This window comes from Myiozetetes cayanensis, unplaced genomic scaffold, assembly GCF_022539395.1.
Source record: "Myiozetetes cayanensis isolate MyiCay16 unplaced genomic scaffold, myiCay2020 scf2-11, whole genome shotgun sequence".
Classification (NCBI taxonomy): Eukaryota; Metazoa; Chordata; class Aves; order Passeriformes; family Tyrannidae; genus Myiozetetes; species Myiozetetes cayanensis.
The window spans coordinates 112,726,141-112,747,112 of record NW_026087411.1 but is presented as its reverse complement, the minus strand read 5'-3'; the positions used below and the strand labels follow the sequence as shown (position 1 = coordinate 112,747,112).

Below are 20,972 nucleotides of genomic sequence, written 5' to 3'. Positions count from 1 at the left end.
ACAGGTCTTTGCTTCCTTGCTCTCTCCTCTCAACAAATCCAAACTGGACAATATTCATCCTTAACACTAAATCTTTCCAGACAGTATTCCGTGAGGGAGAACAATAAACCATCACCATCAAGATAACTGACACATCACTTTAAAGATGATGCTAAAGCCAACAGAGCACTGAAGTCACCAACTATCCTGCTGCATGACCACCTTCCCCATCACACTCTTCCTCTTTTCTCAGCTGATGGACCAGCTTGGACACTGATGGGGCAGTTCACCACTAACTCACACTCCAGCCCTGATTTCTCCTCATTGAAGAGGACAAGAAGCAAACAGTCACAGCTGAAGGAAGAACGATCCAGCAGAGAAGCTGAAAGACTGGATTGGGAGTGGAAAAGCCCGTTTCTTTGATTTTAAGCACTTTCTCAGCCTGAATCATTTCTTTTGCTCCAGCTTCTGGTTTGCTTCACCCACCTGAACCAACCAGCAGTTTCATAACCAGTGGGGATGAGCCAAAAATCCCAAGTCACCCTTGGAGAAAGGCTGGACACCCTTTAATAACAACACCAAGTCATCAAAAATCCGACTGTGCTGTGAACACCCAGAGCTTCTGCAGGGAGTGGACCCAGCAGCCACCTCAGAGGGTAACAGCACATATTCCATTCCCTGCTTTCTGGGAGACAACACATGGTGCTATTTCCCTCTTACTCTCACAGCAGTATTATCCCTACGAGATGTCAAGCCCAAATCCCACCTTATCCAGGCAGAGGAATCGTTTCCTCTGGGCACAGGACCATCACCTTGGCTCTGAGGTGCAGCAGCAGAAGCACATTCCTTGCAGCAGGGAAATCAGGGCAGGTACCAGCCTGAGACATCAACTCCTCATCAAGAACTTGCCCACCTGGCTTTCAAATCAACAGGAAACCACCTGCTTAGTTCACACTTCCATATACAAATCCTGTTATGATAGGATCAAAAAAAAAGCACTTTTCCTTGTTTTGAACTGCTGCTGCACTGGAATTTTTTTTTCCTCCTTTTTTTTTTTTAAAAAAAAAAAAAAGAAAAAGCTCTTTGATGAGACAAATATTTTTAAAAGGAAAAACAAACCAAGGCTGGTCTCTAAAGCAAAGGCTCATGGCAAGGGCTGCTTGGGAGGAAGGGATTCCACATGACAAAAATAAGGTGAAATTTATTCCCCAGTAGCCAAACCCTTATTCTTAGGTACTGGTGTGTTATTTTCTCCCAGTATACACAGTTAAAAATGAAGACCAAAAAAAAAAAGGAAAAAAAAACAAGACAAGAAAAAGGCAAGGGGAAAAGTTAGAAAAAAGCAAAAAAGAGTAAGAAAAAAAATTAAGAAAAAGTAAGATATAAGCAGGAGAAAAACAAGAAAAGCAAGAAAAAAGAAACAAGAAAAAAGCAAGAAAAAGAGCAAGGAAAAGGCATGACAAAAAAACAAGGAAAAAAGCAAGAAAAAAGCAAGGAATAAACCAAGGAAAAGGCAACAAAAAAGCAAGGAAAAAAGCAGGGGAAAAAAAGAGAAAAAAGTCAAGAAAAAAGAAACAAGAAAAAAGCAAGAAAAAGGCAAGGAAAAGGCAAGAAAAAAGCAGGGGAAAAGCAAGAAGCAAACAAGGAAAAAGCACAATTAGGATTTGGGTTGAGCATCCAGTTAAGCATCTATGCCAAACATCACTTTTTTGTGGTTCCCTCCATGATTACTCTGCTTCAGCCCCGTTTAGCCCATGTCTACGAGTGTTTCTAGATCACATTTTTAAGCAATTTAATTTAGAGCTGGATTTCTTCCCTTTTTAATTTTATTTAATTTCATTTAATTTTATTTTATTTTAATTTAATTTTATTTCCCCCTCCCCTCTCTTTTTTCCTTAAACTCTCAGTGCAGATCCCACAGGGGAACCATCTTTGCAGGATAAAGTGTTATAAAATATCTACCTGACAAGGTCCAGCACGTGGATGCCAAAAGCCACTAAATCAGGGGAGTCCAAGCCTTTTACCACACAAACCTGCATCTTTCTCCATGCATTTTCCCCAATTATTTCATTTATGGATGTCAGCTTTGTCCATGCAGTGCCTGAGGACTGGATGTGACCCTCCCTGAGCAGCCTCAGGATATTTAAATGACAAAAAGCTGATTACAGACCCACTCCATCTCAACACAAAGCCACGATGATTTCCCCCTCTTTGTGAGGAACAAAAATCCTTGAGGGTTTGATTTTATTTTTTTTTTACCCCCAAGTTCTGAAGACAGAACTGGAATTGTAACAAAGTTCTCACTGGCCTCTTCCCATTTGAAAACTTTAAAAGCTCCCACAATGCAAAAAAAAGCAAAGGCAGCAAAAATCCACCTCCAAAAAACCGCAGCGCAGCTTTCACACCAAGTGGAGTTTAAAAAAAATGACTAAGTTTTCTTGATATATGAATTTGTGGGTAAACCATTTATCAATGACCTGTTTACCTGTGCAGCAGAGTCCCTCAAGCCGAGGGCCATGTCATTCCCCTTTGACTGATTAATTAGCCAATCAAGGGGTATTTTTCACTGTGAGGAATGATGGTTTATTCCAGCTAATTCCTGGTCTCTAATGGTAACACATTAAAGCCAACTCGGCTCTTTTTAAGCCTCTGGAAGTGACCAAAAGGGAAGGAGAGAAGATAAATCAAAAGAGCTCCCCCCAGTTTTGTTTCTGTTCCTAACAACCCCCCCAAGGAACAAGACTCTTCTCCAATGAAGAGAGAAGAAAAAAAAGCACCATTTCTTCCAAACTGGGAGATGTCTCCTCCTCTCCCTCTCTGCTGATACCTGAGCAGCAATAATTTATCCTCCAGTTGATTAACAGGGTGCTTACAGAACAGGCAACAAAACATCAATACCTTGCTCTTCCTCCTTTTATCAAAAGGACACCATGCTGGGAAAAGGAATTTTCCCAGTGTTCCTGAAACAATATCTCATCTGCATGGAGCAATATTAGAAATATGGTCCAAATTAACAGCTTGAGCCTAATTAATTTTCTGACTTGCTATACATGGCTTTAGATCCGCCTGACACTGGTCTGTGCTGCCAGGTTTGCTCTACCTGTAGCACTACCTGTATCACTTGTAAACACTGAAGATGCAGGAGGTTGGAACCAGATGAGTTTTAAGGTCCCTTCCAGCCCAAACTGTTCTGTGATTCCATGATTTAGCCCTTCAGCTGTACTGTCACATTGTCCTCCTTGTCAGTTTGTGTCACCAGCCTGTCCTGGTTGGTCCTCAGGCAAAGGCCTTGTCCTGTTAAATGCTGGCAGAATCTGGTTTTCAGGTATTTTTTTACCTCCTAGGAATGATCCTTCTGGTTTTTCACAGTCCATGGCTGCAGAGCAAAACTGGAGAGGACAAAGTACCAGCAGCATTACAGATATTGTAAAAAGCCCTTGCTAATTCTTATGGAATCATGGAATAGTTTGGATTGGAAGGGATCTTAAAGATTATCCAGTTCCAACCCCTGCCATGGGCAGGGACACCTTCCACTAGCTCATGTTGCTCCAAGCCTTGTCCAACCACTTCCAGGGATCCAGGGGCAGCCACAGCTTCTCTGGGCAACCTGTGCCAGGGCCTCACATCCTCACAAGGAAAAATTTCTTCCCACTCCCTAATCTCAAGATCATTGCCCCTTGTCCTGTCACCCCATGCCCTTGTGAAAAGTCCCTCTCCAATAATAATTCTCCCAAGGAGAACTAAAGCCACTGTAACCTGTTAGAACTTCCACGAGTCTAAAAATCCATGACATGCTGGTCAAGGCAGCAGTGAACCAGAGGCTGAGAGAAATCTCTCCACTCAGGAGCAAGCTGGGGATACAAAATGCATAAAAGCCCCATTATATTGTCTTGCAGACTCTGCCTTAGGTCACCAGCTCTTCCCACTATGCAAAAGTAAGAATAATTTAAAAAACACAGCTTTCACAGGGAGAGATCAGGCCAAGAGAGTTGAGGATAATCAAGTGCTTACAAGACCATGGTGAGCTTTTGCACTGCAACAGAGTATGTTCAGAATAGAACTTCTTAGATAGGATTCACCTGACTGTTCAATGTCCTCTGTGATCAGTCAAGAGGCACAAACCTCTAGGAAGGGTTTGGTTTCATGTGGAATCACAGATTCATTTAGGTTGGAAAAGACCTCCAAGATCATCAGGTCCAACCTGTGACCGACACCCACCTTGTCCCCCAGCCCAGAGCACTGAGTGCCACATCCAGTCCTTCCTTGGACACCTCCAGGGGTGGGGACTCCACCACCTCCCTGGGCAGCCCCTTCCAGTGCTTAACAGCTCTTTCCATGAAGAAAAAAATTCCTGCTGTCCAATCTGAACCTCCCATTTCCCATCTCTGGAGACAACTGATGCACCTCTTTGGGCACCTGTGCCTCATCACTATGAGGGGAGCTTGGAGAAGATGTCTAGGTCTTCTACCAAATCCCACCTTTTTGACACCTATGCTCTCCTTTGCCTCCTCAATTCTTCGAAAACATTATATTCCCTCTTCCAATGAAACATGCTAAAATGGTCAAGTCACACACAGGAATAAGCAGCTCTAAATTTTAACCCCCAATCTGACACTTTGAGCCTGGGGATAATTATAATACTCAGCACAAGATAATTCCTCTAAAAATGCAATTATTCTCTTTCTGACAGTAAGTGTATAATTAAAAAAGAAGGGTTATGTTAAAGGACTATCTCAGTGTTTCCCCACTGTCTTCCCCTGGAACACACTGACAGCAATCACATTTTCACTTGGATTTCTTAAGGAAGCAAATTTTCCACGTCTGCCAAGACACTTGCTTACATCACACCCCCCTTTCTCTCCAGCAACTTTTTAATCCAACCCAGCAGAAGGTTAGATATTAATATTCTAAAATATTCCATGGAAACAGGTAGCTGGATGGGGAAGGCTGACAGATCCATGTGCACATGGACAGGGATCCACCTCCTTCAGCCACAGAGAATCCAAGCACAACACAACCACCGGGAAGCAACCTGGAGTACCAGAGCCCTCCTGGAACGCCTTGGTGGGAGATGTTTTATTAACCCAATTTATCTCTGCCCTCTCCAACGGGGCTAAAAGTGTTAAATTCATGTTTTTCTTCTTGGCATCACTTACTGAGGAGCTGGGATTTCCCTCAGGAGACTCCTCCAGTGCCCTGCTGACATCACTGCGAGGAAGCCTGCGAGGAGTGAGTTTGTGTCTTCCTCTTTCTAATTGAAGTTCTCACCCCCCAGAACCATTCCTGGCTTTTGCCTGCTCTGATTACTGTCCCTTCCCTTCCTCTGCTCCTCCCTCCCTGCGACCCCCAGATATTTATAGGCAGAGAGGTCACCTTTTTCTGCCTCTTTTCTGAGATCAACGTATCCAGTTCCTCCACTCTCTCCTTCTAGGACATGCCCTCTAACCCTGTCACCCATTTTACTAAATCCTTTTGGACTCTCTCCAGGTTTTTGATGTCCTTTTTTTCTTGTTCTGCCTCTCAGTCCCAAATACCTTATGCTGGCTGTGGTTTCCAAAGCAGAACAGTGGAAAAATCTATGTTAATTTGTAACTAATTTTTTCTCTTCTGCAGGTTTTTTTTTCTTCCCTGAAAAAAGGGACAGCAAGCAAAATAATTTATGTATGACTCCTGCAACAGAAACTTTGGTCACAGGTAAAAAACCTCTAAGAGTAAAGTTGTAACTTGCCTAAAAGTCACAACTGTGATCAACATAAACATCAATCTAAAAACTGGCATTTTGCAGAGAGAAAACTAGGGGAATGTTCAGTTTACTCATAACTTCAGGGAGCCCATGGCAGAGCCAGATTTTAATGGATTTTCAGTCCTGTCCCTTAAGATTAGCCAACATGCCTTGCTGATAAGTGCTGGGAAATATAAGTCAGTTGAGGAAGTTCTGCAAAATGTGTCAGAAGACAATTTCCTGATTTTTTAAAAAAAAAAAAGTGAAAAAGCAAAGGGGTGGATCACTCCACTTTTTAATGACTAAGAAGGAAGAGATCACTGCAAACTCGAGACTTTCGGGCTACTTGGACTCGGTGGCTTAAGGGAACTTACTCAGGTTTTACATCCAAGTTACACAAATTTGGAGGAAGCAGATTACTCATGGAACGGCCTGAGACATGGATGTGAGGTGGATGCAAAACATTCAGGTTTTTATGCCCCCTCAAACCGAGTTGGAGCAAATCAGAGCTACTCCCTCCAGCCCCCAGAGCGAAATCAGTGCCAGATTCATGTTGTTCAGCAACCAAGTTGAGACCGTCTGTAACTCATTCCCAAATCCTCAGTCTCACTCAGGAGCATTTTCTCCAGTGATAAGGCTCCATCAGGAAACACAGCTGGATGGAGGAAGGAAATTCTGAGAAGTAAAAAAAAAAATAAAAAAAAATAAAAAAAAAAATAGTGGGGGTTCCAGGAAGTTCAACCAGATAGGAACTAATGGAATTTGTTTTTCTGTCTCCCCAGCTCCCACTGTTCCCGAGTGAGTGAGAAAATCAGAGGGGGAGGGGGGCAAAAAACAGTCTGGCAAGATCCTACCCTGCAAAACAGGTCCTCTCTGCAGGTCTCCAGAGAGCATCATAATTACAATTCAATATTTTCGATCACTTGCTGCTCTCCCTGGGAAAAACTGCAGACGTTTTCAATTTAGGTCCACTCTGAAGCCTAGCCATTGTTTTCTTCCCCCCTCGTTTTTTTGACTTATTTTCTTTCTTTTTTTTTTTTTTAAAAAACAAAGGTCCCTGTGTAGTTTATTAAGGAGGTTTGAGTTGGGCACATGATTTATCAAAAATAATTAAAAAAAAAAAGGACTGCTGTGTTTGACATTCAGAATTAAGGGCTGCAAGTGCCTCTGATTAGTAACACATATCCCAGAACCATCAAAACAACAGCTTCAACTTGTGTCTTGGTTTTATTACTTCTAGAGAAACTCCTTTTGACCCTCAGGGGCAAACAGCATTTCCTTCCACATCCTTTGCAATTCCACTCTTTTGCAATCTTTACAATCCTCCAGCCAACTCCCTCTTCCTTTGATAAGGTAGATAATCCAAGTTTCAACATTCCCCACTTACTGCAGCAGTGCTGGTGTGAAACAAGACAAAGGATCCATCACCCAGATCACTCCTTGGCCACTGAGTGAAAACCTGAGCCTGAGATCAGCTCTCCAGTTAAGGCAGCTCAGATTAAGTTCATACAAACCATCTCCTGCCAAAGGCTACTCCACAGGTCGAGATCATAAAATGATTGCTAATGACCACACTGGAAAAGACTGGGCAGGGCTAATTGGAACAGTGGCTTTGTGACACATCTGATGTGCTGGGACACTTTATCACAGCACCAGTTCAGAGGTGACTGTTTTTGACAAGCACTTCAGAAGAGCCAGATTATCTTGCTGGTCCAGAGATCGTGTCACTGAGCCTTGAGTCCTTCCATTAATTTCCCTTTGACCATAAGCACAGATGGAATTCCCTGGGTTTTGCTTTTTTCCCTCCTTTTTCCTAATCTTCGAGTCTGGTATGATCCAACCGACCAGCCAGACTTAGGACGGCACTGGGGAGGTTTAGATCGGATATTGGGAACAATTTCTTCGTGGAAAGGGTTGTCAAGCACTGTCACAGGCTGCTCAGGGAAGCAGTGGAGTCACCATCCCTGAAAATCTTCATAAAAGTGTGGATATGGACATGGTTTAGTGATGAACGTGGTGGTGCTGCTGGTTGACGTTTGGACTCCATGATCTTTAAAGGCCTTTTCCAACCTTAATGATTCCATGATCTTCTGCTCCTTAAAGGGATCTCCTCCATCCATTCACTGAATTTTGTCACAGACTTGAACTGGAGGCTTTAAGGAAGGCTGACAATCAAAACTCAGCTGGACAAACTCCTGTATTCAGACTTGCCAGAGCTGGCCCTGCTTTGAGCAGAGTGACTGATCCAGAAACCTCCAGGACTCCTCCAACCTCAGCGATTCTGTCACTGGGAGAAGCAGTTCCTGCATCTTTCCATGAAGTTACACCCAAGATTGTTCTGATCCCGGATTGAAACAACTAGAAACGTGAATATGCTGAATACCTTTGTCAGAAGGTCAAGAGTGGAATGACAACTCTGTTGTGAGCTGAGGATTGGTCATTCAGTCCAAATCAAACCTGTGCTGGAGGCTTCTCAAAGTGCACCTCTGAACAAAGAGGAGGGATCTGATACCTTGGAAAGAGCCTTAAAGACAGGACTTCAAGCTATAGAATCATGGAATGGTTTGGGATAGAAGGGACCTTAAAGCTCATCTCATTCCAACCCCCTGCCACGGGCAGGGACACCTTCCACTAGCCCAGGTTGCTCCAAGTTCCATCCAACCTGGCCTTGGACACTTCCAGGGATGGGGCAGCCACAGCTTCTCTGGGCAACCTGTGCTAGGACCTCACCACCATCACAGGGAAGAATTCCTTCCCAATATCCCATCTAACCCTGCCCTCTGGCAGTGGGAAACCATTCCCCATGTCCTGTCCCTCCAGGCCCTTGTAAACAGTCTCTTTCCATCTTTCCTGTAGGCCCTACCCAGGGCTCTGCTGGACACCAGGACTCTTCCTACATTATCTGCACACAGGAACACATAGGAACAACTCACTTCCAGGAAGGACAGCACTTTCCTGCTCCTGTAGTCAGCTCTCTGCCACCCCAAGGAAGTGCCCAGAGCTCAGGGATTTCAAACCAGAAAGCCAACAGAGAACTCCTGCAAATCCTCACAGTTCCATTTGTGCCACCTTAAGGACCAGGTTCTGGAACATGATGGAAAGGGATCATGAGAGTTCATGGGTGCAGTGAAATGAAATTGCTCAGAGCTGGAGGGCCTGAGCAGTGCATTTTTTGTTGTGTGCAAACTCCACAGATCTCTGATCCATGAAGAAAAGGAGAAGGGGGGGCTGGGGGAAGCAATTGTGCTGCCTCTGGCTGTCCCTCCCTGTGGCTGCTCAGCAGCAGACAGTAGCCAGAGGATGACAATGCAGCTCCAAATGACATTACCTCCTGCCTGGATTTGCATGTGGAAATCTGGGTGCTTAAGAGGGAACAGCCCGTGACTCTTTTTGCCAGAACCTTGAACCATTTCAGCGAGGGGAAAAAAGGAAATCTGCACAGGAGCCACCAGCCAACCACTGGGATTAGCAAAAACATGCACAGAGTTATACACCCTTCACAAGCAGCCTAGAATCCACGTGATCTGCAGTGTCTATCCATCAAAAACCAAATGTTCTCCAGGATAAAGCCCCAGGAGAAGCACTTTCCAAACCTGAGTTTCAACAGATACGGAATCCATGGCATATTTAGGGGATCAGAAGTGTTAACCAACAGGGCTCCCTTGGTGCAAGTCCACCCACAGCATTTGAGAGCTCCAACAGCTCTTCAAATGTCAGGGATTTGAAGTCCCCAAATTACCTATTTCAAGACAGTAATAAGCTAAGATGGGTCCTGATGGATTGGTCCCAAGCTCTTACCTTTCAAACCACATGACTTGTAACAAAGGTTCCCACTGTTTTTTGCAGTGGCAGACAAGACAGGGCAGTTCTTAGTTTGTTTAACTTTCTTCCAGCCTCCTGGTTTAATTAGCTGTCAGTGTATTTTACAGAGAACTCAGGAACAGACTTGACATCTCTCTCTGTCACCAATAAACTTACCAACCACATCAAAATCTACAGCAGATTCACTGGAATTACAACACTGTACGTGATAATGGCACAAATCATTCAAACTGTTCAAGTGAAGATATACCACAGAAATATTCTTTATTTTACAGAGGGTTTTCCAGGGAAGAATCCCCAGCTGGATCACCATTCCTTCTTCACCAGCTCCCCTGTCATTCTACAGGTAAAAAACCTTGTATTATTTCCACTACTATCCCGGATCTCTCAGCACATTCTCCCCTTATTCCTCTCCTCCCAAAGCTCCCAGAGGCCTGATGTGAAGTTCCTGAACAATTTCCAAGAGTACTGCACAAGGAGCAAGGTGTCAAACACATACTGGGCATTCCAGAAACTTCCACTCAACTTCAAGCCCCTTCTTTCCCTCTAAACAGGAGATTTCAGAGGACTCGGAAAAATTCCACGGAATTTTTCTAGATTTTGTCCCAGTGTCTGTTATTTTACACACTGATACAGCAGGTCTCTTCTCTGCAAGTGCAAAATGCTAATGGATGCATAAATAAAATAAAATAAAATAAAATAAAAGCCAGTACAAACCTTGCTCTCATTACACAAAGTCAGGGGAAAGGTCTCCTCATTAAATATTTATCAGTGTTCAAGCCACCTTGGAATCCTTTGCAGCTGCTCAGCCTTTCCCAATTTTTGTGAGAATTAAAGGGCAGTTTGTTGAGATTGCCCAGTTGCTACAGAATATCCAATTTTACTTTGGATATTTATGGGTCTTTCACAGAACCATTTAGGTTGGAAAAGACCTCTCAGACCATCGAGTCCAACCTCCGACCTTTCAGATGAAGCAAAATTCTCCTTGGTGATGTACATTTCCTAACAACTGTAAAATTAAAATACTGGAGTTGCTTAACTTCCAAAGAAGTTACATCACAGTAATTCACAAAATGTGGATCAAATTCATTCTTATTTCCTCACAGTTCAAGCACAGCCTTTCTAATAGAAACAGCACATTAGCAGCAAAACATTTAAACATTGTTTTGTTATGAGGGATAACAAGCAAGGAAACAAGAGAAAAGTGAAGCTTCTTGTTTACCTGTGTCTTCCCACTCTTCTGTCTCCTCCCAAATATGCAGGACAGATCATGTTCACTGCAGGATGAGAGGTCCTTACCTGGCAGGGGTAAAGAGAGGAAAAAAAAAAATCCCATTCTGGTAACACAAACTAACCCACAGAGATAGAGGAATTGCTTTTGGAGGTGAACAACTATTAGGAGGTGACTAAAAATCAGGGACTCCAGGCTGGATAGGGCTTGGAGCAATCTGTTCTAGTGGAAGGTGTCCCTGCCCATGGTAGGGGGTTGGAACTAATGATCATTAAGGTCCTTCCAACCCAAACCATTCTGTGATCCTGTGATGAAGACATTAAATGAAGGTACTCATGAGGAAATGTGTGTATGTGTGGGATCTCTGGATTCTCAGGAGGATTCCCTGTCTCTGACAGAATTAGGGAGTGGTAGTTCCTCCATACAATGAAAAAAAAGAAAATGCATCTTTACTCCATGGGGACTTGACTTTGATTCGTGATGTTGCTTCTGAAAAGCAAAACCTCCATCTCTGTGATACACTGGATTATCCCAACTCAAAACAATTTCAAGGGTGAAGCAAAGATTCCCAGCAGGACCATTATTCCCATCTGGTTGTTGTGTGGCTAACTGGATATCAGACATGGAGCAGGGAGGGGGAAGCAGAAGAGTGTGGTATGATGTGATATTTGGAGTTTCAAGCAAAAGTTTTGCCAATTCCACAGTGCAGAAACCTTTATAATGGGTTGTCCACAGCTTCTCTCAGAAAATCCTTTTAAAAAAGCTCAGCAAAAGTTAAAGATTTAAACAAAATTAGTCCAGACAGATCAACTCCTTAAGAGTCTACTGGGGTCTTAATCACTTCATTTTCTCATTCCAAAATCACTGACCTCAAAATGAATCTTGTAGTGGACAAAAAAACCCCAAACAACCCAAAATCTGACTATTTAACCTGTTTCTTTTCTTCGGGATCCTGAACTGCCCACAGAGGGCAAACACACACATCAACCTAGAGGAGAAAGTGTGACCCAGCTTCCTGGTGCCTCACTGCACAGCCTCTAAATGTCCTCACCCAAGCAAGCTGGATGAGACTGGTGGTTGTTTTCAGTTTTATCTTGGCCAAGGTTTGGAAAACGACACTTCAAATCCTCCTGCTCCTCCTCTTACCCTACACTTTCTGTCTGTGCCTGCCCCTGCTCCTCTTTCTCTCTCTAACAGAAAACCAACTCAGCTGACATCCATAACCTCCTGCAGCATCCCAGTGGAACAGCTGCTAGAAGAGCAGCTGCACGCAGTGTTTTAATCTCAGACTGGTGTGTATTCCCAGATCCAAGGGCTGTGTGTGCTCCCCGTGTCTCTCCAGCCCCGCAGACGGAAGCTGCATTTTGTGTCGTCGCTGTTCCCTTCTCAAGCTTTTGTGTGAGCTTGTCTTGTTTAGTCTGAAAGGAAGCAGGATCAGGCTTGAACAACAAGGGCCACAACAACACCAGCCCTTCTCAAATAACTTTTTCCTCCTTCCCTGCAAAAAGGACAATTTCCCTGGTTTAGACCACAGAGGGTGCAAGCAAACAAGGGGCTGCCTTGTGGAAACACGACCAAACAGATAAGGGATATTGTGAATATGAAAGCCTTGATCTGTATTTTACATGCTCAAAAGACACTTCTTTTTTCCTCTATATTTAGCAAAAGGTTAAATCCAAATCAAAATAAATCCTCTTTGCCACTCCCTCAAACAGGCCATGGCCTTTTCACTTGCAAGGCCTGAACCAATTTAATTGTTTAATGTCATAAAGTGGTAGGGTCGTGTTAACAGGTTTGACTCCAAGGCTAATTTGTTTAATCAAAAATCCCAAACCCCAACACAAAAAAATTTGACCTCCATTCACACATCAACTAGCTCTGTTTCAGCAGAGGCATTTGCTGTCAGGAAACACTGCACAGAGCTTTCAGTTTAATAAATCAGCCATTAGTGGATCTGATCCCATCCATACCCTGAAACAGGTACACACACTATGTGCACGTGGGCGTGTCAAAGGGGAGCAGAGGAACAGAGAGAGGATTCCAGAACTGCCAGGAGCCAAACCCAGGGATGACTGAAATAATGTCATTGCTCTAAGAAAGGAAGAAATTACTGAACTCCGTGAGTTTTTGATAGTTTTTCTGGCCACCGACCACTGTCCTGATTTATCCCATAAAGTATCTGGTGGACGTAAGCGGGCTTTCCTGCCTTCCTTCAGGTTTAATCTGATTCCTCATCCCATCCTCCTGATCTCTTAGCAGGGTTACTGGAGATCTCAGGGGATAGTGCCACGCAGATCTTAAGTCATAAGTCACTCCATCATCATCTTTCCCCCCTCCCGTCCCCTGCTCATGCACCCACAGCTTGGAATATTCACTGTTCCTTTATCCAGCTGGTGGCTCCTTCAGGTAGGAACTGTTTTATTCAACAAGTCAGCCTAAAGCCATCCAAAATTACCCAAAATAAAGAGGGACAGCACATTATAGCTCTAAGCAAGTTGCTGCAGTGGGTATTCCTAAACCAAGATTTAACTTGCCAGATTTAGACTTCAGAAGGCAACAGATCACCCTGACAGGGTTTGTTCTAACCTTGGCCAGAGCTTATGAAAAAACAAAACCCCTCTTACCTTTGGCAAACTTCATATAATGGACACGTTTCTTGGAAGATTTGGATTTTTCTTCGAGGCTGAAGGTCTTTTTCTGATTTTTCACTGAGGGCTCTAAAAAAAAAAAAAATCCAAAGAAACAGGTTCCAACCCTGCTGGAGGCACTTTGACCATCACATTCAAACACCAGTGTATTTAACTTTCTCTCTCAAAACCCAGTCTCAACAGTATATCACAATATAGCACTGAAGGAAGCATGGCAGGTTTTGTCTGAGACGTGTCACTGCTTGATTTTTTTTTGCCACATCCCTTTCCAATCCAATGTAATTTGAAAAGGCAGATACAGGCACTCCAGGTCTAAGGCAGATCCACCTCTGTGGCAAGGAAACAATAACAGGTCAGGGTTTATTGTGCTCTTTGTTACAAAATATCCCCAGTGCCAAAGTCTGAGAAAGATGTCAGAAATAGTGCAAAATAAAATACTGAACCTGTCTGGGTAGAAAAAGGGGGAAAAATTACAGGATTTCCACTTCTAACCCTACACAAAATACCTTTATTTGGACATAAGCTAATCCATCTGTTTAAGGAAACTGAATGGTGGCAAAGCTTTTCTGTCCCTCAGGCCAGCTAGAACAAATTGCCACATCCATATTATTTCATTTTCCTAGTTTCCAGGACAGGGATTGCATCTAAACTGTCCACTGGGAACGGCCTCTGGGCTTGGCTGAGTCCCAGATTCACTCAGAAGTTTGGGAGACTGGCAGCAGCTTAAAGCCACATGAAGGATTAGTCCCATTATTTAACAGTAGAGACATCACGTTCCTGAGCTGTGGCAGGTTATTTTAGGGGTACAAACCTTCTCTTTGCACTCACAGAGCCTGTTAATTCTCCCACCAAAAAAAAAAAAAATCTCAGAAGGAGAGAATTAACCTGCTGTACAGTTAATAAGTACTTTATTAGTTTTGTCCTGAAAATAGACGCCACAGGATTCTCTGCTCCGTCACTCCATGGAAAGGTTACTGTGGTGAGATGTTTTTTCCCTCCCAGTGGCAACTGGGAATGGGTAAGGAAATGAACCCATACCCTGAGGGCCAAGTTGAGTCACCTTTTTTATGTGATCCCACCCTGGAAAGCTTTGCAGCCCAAGCTTTCCTGACACTGGAATTCCAGCACTTCCCTGTTTGATAGGTAGTGCCACCTGATGATGGAATCACTGACCTAAACCTGAAATCCTCAGCCTGCAGTGCCAAAAGGCTGAGATCCACCCTCCCACTTCCACACTAAGCCCTAATGGGAAGAGGAAGGACCAGCAAACCCAGTTTTTAACAGAAAGTCCTCAATAAAAACGTTCTGTGGGGAAAACAAGCATCACAACTTAAATATGCTGAGCAGAGAGACGACACTTCAAGTGTGTTCTCTGAGCTACTCGTACCAGAAGGATCATTACACAGCAAAGGGTTCTCACAGCGCTTCCTTTCCCACATTACTCTTCCAGGGAAAGGCGCAGCAGCACCGCCTTGTGCCTCCAGGGAGGAATTTCACTCCTGAAACGTGCTGGCACTTGCAATGAACGGGCAGGGAGGTGCATCCCTGTGTCTTCCAGGGACTGGAAAAACATCCTCAGACAAACTGAGTGAGCACTGCAGGAATATTAAAGTGCTTTTTAAAGCCATTTAGTCCGAGTGAGAAAGCCACATGTTATTTCTGTAGATGGATGTTCCAAGGCATGTCACAGGCACAGCCAGGATGTTGTTTCTGCACCTTAAGAATGGGAAAGGGACACAGATTTCATCACTGAGTATCCCAGCAAAAGAGCCAGGAATCACAGGATGGTTTGGGTGGGAAAGACCGTGTAGTTCCAACCCTGTTCCACTGTCCCACGTTGCTCCAAGCCCTGTCCAACCTGGCCTTGGACACTTCCAGGGATGGGGTAGCCACAGCTTCTCTGGTTAACCTGTGCCAGGGCCTCACCATCCTCAAAATAAATAATTTCTTCCTAACATCTAATCCAATTAAACCTGCCCTCACTGGGTGCTCACCTAGAAACAAGGAAAAGAAAGGTAAAACTACACTGAGAGTATTTGAATGTTGGCAAATCAAACCCCACAGGGCCTTTCCCTTCCGACCTCTAATTGCAACCCAGCTCTGGCAACTCCAGCAGCTCTTTAAGAACAATGAAGTTTTTCAGCTGACTTTTAATGCAGTTTGAGACTGGCTGATGGCCAGTAATGTAACATTTGATCCTGCAGCACAGCTGCAGGCAGAGTTTGCTGGATGAGTTTTGCCAGCTTAAGCAAACTGCCAAAAAAACAAGTTTTAGAGAGCTTTGTATTTTCTGTAAATCACCCAAGGGGTCTGTGACCAGGAATTTTCAGTGTGCACCCAAATCTGTTCTCAGTGATGGAAAACTTAACTAAAGCAGGGAGAAATACAGCTTTCATGGAGCATTTTGCATCAGTGACCCAGGGAACACTGCCCAGCCTTAGGAACAAGACAGCCTTGCTCAATGAACCTGCCTCTGTGCTGACTCACTGTGTCCCTGGGCATGTCACTTCAACTCTCTGCCCAGCACTTTGCAGGTTTTCCCACCAGCTGCACCTTCCTCATCTTCCCATGGCTCAAGTTGGAACTTGGGTAGGATTTAGTTATAGAGGCAGAAAGGCACTTTTGGAATTTCCCTGTGATATGCTCTTCTACCTCTCGAGGACTTGAAGGACAGCACCGAGTGCTGTGTGGCCTCAGCCCACGATCAGGGCTCCAGGGCACAAGGAGAACTTACACAGCAGTTTAAACAAAAAAAAGGTATTTTTAAAGTATCAGGTTCAAAATTTTAATCCCAGTTGCCCAAGATTAGAAAACCTTCTTGCTAACTGATTTTCCACCCTCACCTTTCTGCATTTCCTCTCCAAGAAAACCTTCAGTGCTCAAAGGTTAAGAATGAATGAATGAAGAGTTGCTAAATTCACTAAGCTCCAGAGAGTTGTTTAGATGTATGATCTGACTTAAACCTGAGTCTAACTAAAGGAGAGGTGATAAACCATTGGATAAACCAATCCTTTCTGTAAGCTCACACCCACCACAACTTCATTTTTACAACACAGGGTCAAGCTGTACGAAGCTTTTCAAAAATAAAGAGACTTTATAAATAGCCCTTTTGGGAAAGTTGTGGTTTCCTCACTTGTGTGCTCAACACCAGGGCTACAAAAATCACATTACAGCACACTCAAAGCAGAGATGCATAACTCTGAATCAGAAGCTATGGTGCAACTCTCCAAGGACAGGAAAAGTAGGTATTTAAGAAACCAGTGGAACATGGAAGCCAGGAGTGACAATTCATTGTTAAAAGGAAGGCAAACCACTGCAATTGTGAGTGATTGTTGTGAGCCTTCAGACAGACTCTGGACAAAGAAACAAGTGTTGCTGTAGTACAGCCCAGGAAAAGGTCCCAAATATCACGATCCTGGATAAAATAAACGAGTTCAACATTTTATGTTTTCTTTCCTCAACAAAAAGCCTTTATTTGTGTCCTGAGAACAAAACTGATCCACTGAGAAATCTGCATATCCAGGTAGAGAAACTTCAGCATGGTCATGGATGGTAACACATCCTTTGGCTCCCACCGATTTTGGGAGAGAAGGAGGAGTTGCCAACCTCAGCAAGGAGCCCAAACTGGGCCTCAGCTCATCTTTTAGGACACAGAGTGGAAACTCTGCTGAGCTTGAGCAAAGCACGAGCCTACCTGTTTCACCCTGTCCATGGCAATTATTCAGTTCAGCCAGGAGCTGGTTGAAGTCATCCTGATGAGCAATCCAGTTGTCCTGTGAACATCACCCACGTGAATACAAGGCAAAAGTCTTCAGAAGAAACACAAATTCTGCTAAAACAGGTATTAAGTAATAACTTAATCGGGTATATTCAATCCTTCTGGGTGGAGGGACCCTGGGAAGCTCCACAGGGGGATAACACCACCAACAGCTCGCACAGTCACCCCAAAGTGAGATAAAATTATAAGGGTTGTGTTTGTAGGTCATAAACAATCCTGTTTGGTACATTCTACCACCAGATGTGACATTAATATTCCATTTAAAAATTTGTGTTTTAGCTGAAATGGGAGCCATTCCCTCACCTGGGCCTAGTTCTCACCTCGTGGTTGATGTTTGCTCCTAATCCCAGCGTGTTGTTTTTCACCTTCACCCTGATGTGTTCTGGATTTCCTTGTTCCTGAGCCCCAAGACCCTAAGGGGGATTTAAAGGTAAAAAGTAAGGATTTCACAGCAGTGACTGAGTAGAGATTTTGTACTGTAAGACTTTGCAAAGAAATACAACGAGAAATCACAACTTGCTGTTTGTTTTCCTGCCTGAACTGAATTCATTCACAGGCTTTAGCACACATGAGATACTCAGTTTTTAAAATTTACTACTTAAGCCTCCAGCAAAGTATTATAAACACTAAAATAGCAACAACATTAAGCAGTTGGGTGATTAATCAGGAAGTCACCTGACATTCCTAAGCAAGCCCAGAGTGTTTACAGTTTTAAAACAAGACACTACATATAAAGAAGAGGCCTCTCCCCCAAAATACCTGTCACTGGGAAGGCAGATCCATCCACATGGAAAGTATAATCCAGAATAAATTTATATGGGAAGGAATCAGGGGAGGGGCAGGGGAGAATCAGGGCATTAACAACTTCTTCCACCTCATTCACACTCATCATTCTGATGGAAATACTGGAGCAAACAACTATGGGGTTTCTCCATCCTAAAACCCACAATCATTCAAACCTGGGGAGTAATTCTCAGGTCCAGTGTTGTCTTTCTTAACTGTATGATCAGGGTTAAAAAAATAGAAGACAAAGCATCTGGTTTATAACCTTATTCCTGGTATTCACCTGCTTTTTGCCTAATTTGTCACCAGTAACCAATCACCAGCCAAGCGTGTTGGCTTTAATAAACATGGACGTGGTGCAGCAATGGGGAAAAGCCCTGTGGAGAGATCCTGGGATATCTAATATTTGGAGGAATGAGGCATATTGGAAAAAGGCTGCTGCTATTACAAATCCACTTGAGTTCATTTGGTCCCTGGGGTGGAAATTTTCCCTTGAAACTCCTGCTAACCAAAAAAAAAAAAAAAAGTGTGGAAGCAAACAGGCCACTCGGCCACACATCCTGCCCTGACCCAATTCCAACACAACTGGTAACAGGACTAGTGTAAGCAGCTTCATTTCACTGCAGAGATGGGCTTTTGACCATTAATTTGATCGAGGTGAGGTTCCATTTGTTTGAGTCTGTAGTGGAATGGAGAGAGAAATCCTTATTTTACAGCTGTAACCGTTGGAAGGGAAGATCCAGCAGCTCCAGTGGGAAGCTTCTTGTTATGAGGCAACTGAGAAACTGAGCAGCTACACTGAGAAATGCAAGAACAGCTTTTAAAGTGTTCACAGAAGGGAGAATGATCCTAATTGTAGTCCTGTTAAAGAAAGTCTGGGAGAAGAAATACAGGAGGGAGAATTAAATAAAGGTAGTGGGGGGTTTGTGTGCATTCTTAGCACTAAACACGCTGATGTGCAGGCCCAAATCTCAGCTTTGCTGAGGCATCTCTGTGGAATTAAAAGTGGTTTTAGGGGCAGCTGAGGAGTTTGCAGGATAACCCAGAGGTTATTCTTAGTGCCAGAAACTAATGTCCTCACCCACAGGTACTGGCTGGAGCTGGGAAGGGATTCAGCTCCCAGAACGCTGCATTTTGGGGGTTCAAGGAACAGATCAGAAGCGACACTTAAAAACAGGTGAAAGATTAAAGCAGGTCCTGGAGTTGCTTTAAACCAAAAGCAGGGAGAAAATTGAGAGTATAAAAGCAACTTAAAAGACTTTATCAATCACCTAATTTAACATGCCAACTCTTGCTCCTCTCTGGGGACATGAACTTGCCAAAGAAGGGAGAGAAACCGGAAAGCAGGAGAGTCACAAACTTTGCACCACAGCGCAGAAATCCAACATTGCTCAAATTCTCTGTGCGCTTAAGAGAACAAATCAGAGCTCCCTGGCAGTTTTAGACCCTTCAGATATGGAATCCTCCTTTGGATCCTACCTTTCCTTTGGACCAGCCCATCTTTTCCAGCATCTTCTGGCCGAATTTAGAGTCATCTTTGCTCCAAGCGCTGTTTCGTGGATCCACGGACCACTTCTGCTTTCTCCGGGCTGGGACAGGGAGGAAAAATTCAAACAGGCTCTACTGACATTCCCACGGTGTTCCTGGTATGGGATCAGTTCAGCTACAGCTCCTCATTGCCAAAAAAAAAAAACACCCCAGAACTTACTCCAGGCTGAATATATTTGGGAGTTTAATTTTACTTAACGGAAAACCCAACAATAAGCAAAAACAAATTCTTTGCATTATTAATGTGAAGAATGCCAGAGTAAAATTGATATCATAGAACCTTGGTTGGAAGGGGACCTTGAAGATCATCTAGTTCCAAACCCCAAAGTTGGAAGTTGTTGTCCCTAAGGATGAGCTGCAATTCAGGGAAGGCTTCAAGGACTACCATGTAAGTGTACAGGCCTAAATTCCATATTTACTCCAATTTTTGGAAGTCTGGGGGTGAGGGTGATTACAGTGTTGCTTCCCCAGCTCTGGACAAAATTCATTATCCAGTCTTCCTTTTAACCACAACACAGAAGTTTTAATACTTGCCTTCACAACAAAAAAATAAATCAAAAATGAAATATAAATGCCCAGAGATGACAGAACAACAACAAGTGGGATTTCAACTTCTGGGTTTGCCAAAAATGGGGAAACTTATTGGGAAAAGTCATTAAAAATTCTTGCAGGAGTTAAGAGATCCAAAGGAGAATCAAAGCTCCTTTGTCCTATGCAGATTCCTGAAGAAACTCCAGTCCCCCAGGCCCACGTGCGTGTTCTTGCCTCTCCCACCAGGAATAGCTTCCTGGAAATCAAGGAGGAAAAGCCAACCCCTGTTAACAAGGCACTTCAAGTGTGCACCTAAGCACGGGCAGGAAGAGAAGCTAAATAAACAAGACAAACAAAGGATGGGAGACAGGAAGATCACAAACTTCATTAACCACCATGGGAAACGAGGGATCAAAAATGACCCGTTCACCCAAGGCCACACGAAGTGAGGGAGAAACCAAACCCATTGAGGTGTTTTCATCGTAATCAGGAAGTCATCATTCCCTAAAACACCAGATTTGGGATCTGGGCCAGAGGGACTGAATATTACAGGGATGTTTGACTCACTTTTTGCCCTGTTTAGTTTTGCTGTGAAAGAACCAGCACTGTCAGGTGCACAGGGGGAGGTTTTTTTTAACAAACTTCCGAAGCTTTGAAGCTCAGAAAAGAAAGATCCATAAAAAGATTTTACAGCAGATTAAATGAACAAGAGCTGTGAGAGGAGTTGACAAGGCCTTTGCTTGGTTCACTTCTCCACAGGAAACAACTTATTAACCTTAGAGGCTGTGGCTGCTCCATCCCTGGAAGTGTCCAAGGCCAGCCTGGACGGGACTTGGAGAAACCTGGGGTAGTGGAAGGTGTCCCTGCCCATGGCAGGGGGTTGGAATGAAATGATCTTTAAGGTCCCTTCAACCCAAACCATTCTGGGAT

At 43.8% G+C, this 20,972-nt stretch overlaps 1 protein-coding gene across 1 annotated transcript in view; it reads right to left on the bottom strand.

Annotated features, from left to right (window-relative positions):
• PINX1 (PIN2 (TERF1) interacting telomerase inhibitor 1) overlaps positions 1-20,972 on the bottom strand; it is a 63,585-nt gene that overhangs the window by 38,537 nt on the left and 4,076 nt on the right. The window contains exons 2-6 of the mRNA XM_050314802.1: positions 19,443-19,552; positions 17,501-17,593; positions 17,097-17,175; positions 13,379-13,471; positions 10,746-10,822 (exon numbers count right to left, since the gene is read on the bottom strand). Coding sequence (XP_050170759.1) covers positions 10,746-10,822; positions 13,379-13,471; positions 17,097-17,175; positions 17,501-17,593; positions 19,443-19,552 — 452 coding nt within the window. The remainder of the gene's footprint in view (positions 1-10,745; positions 10,823-13,378; positions 13,472-17,096; positions 17,176-17,500; positions 17,594-19,442; positions 19,553-20,972) is intronic.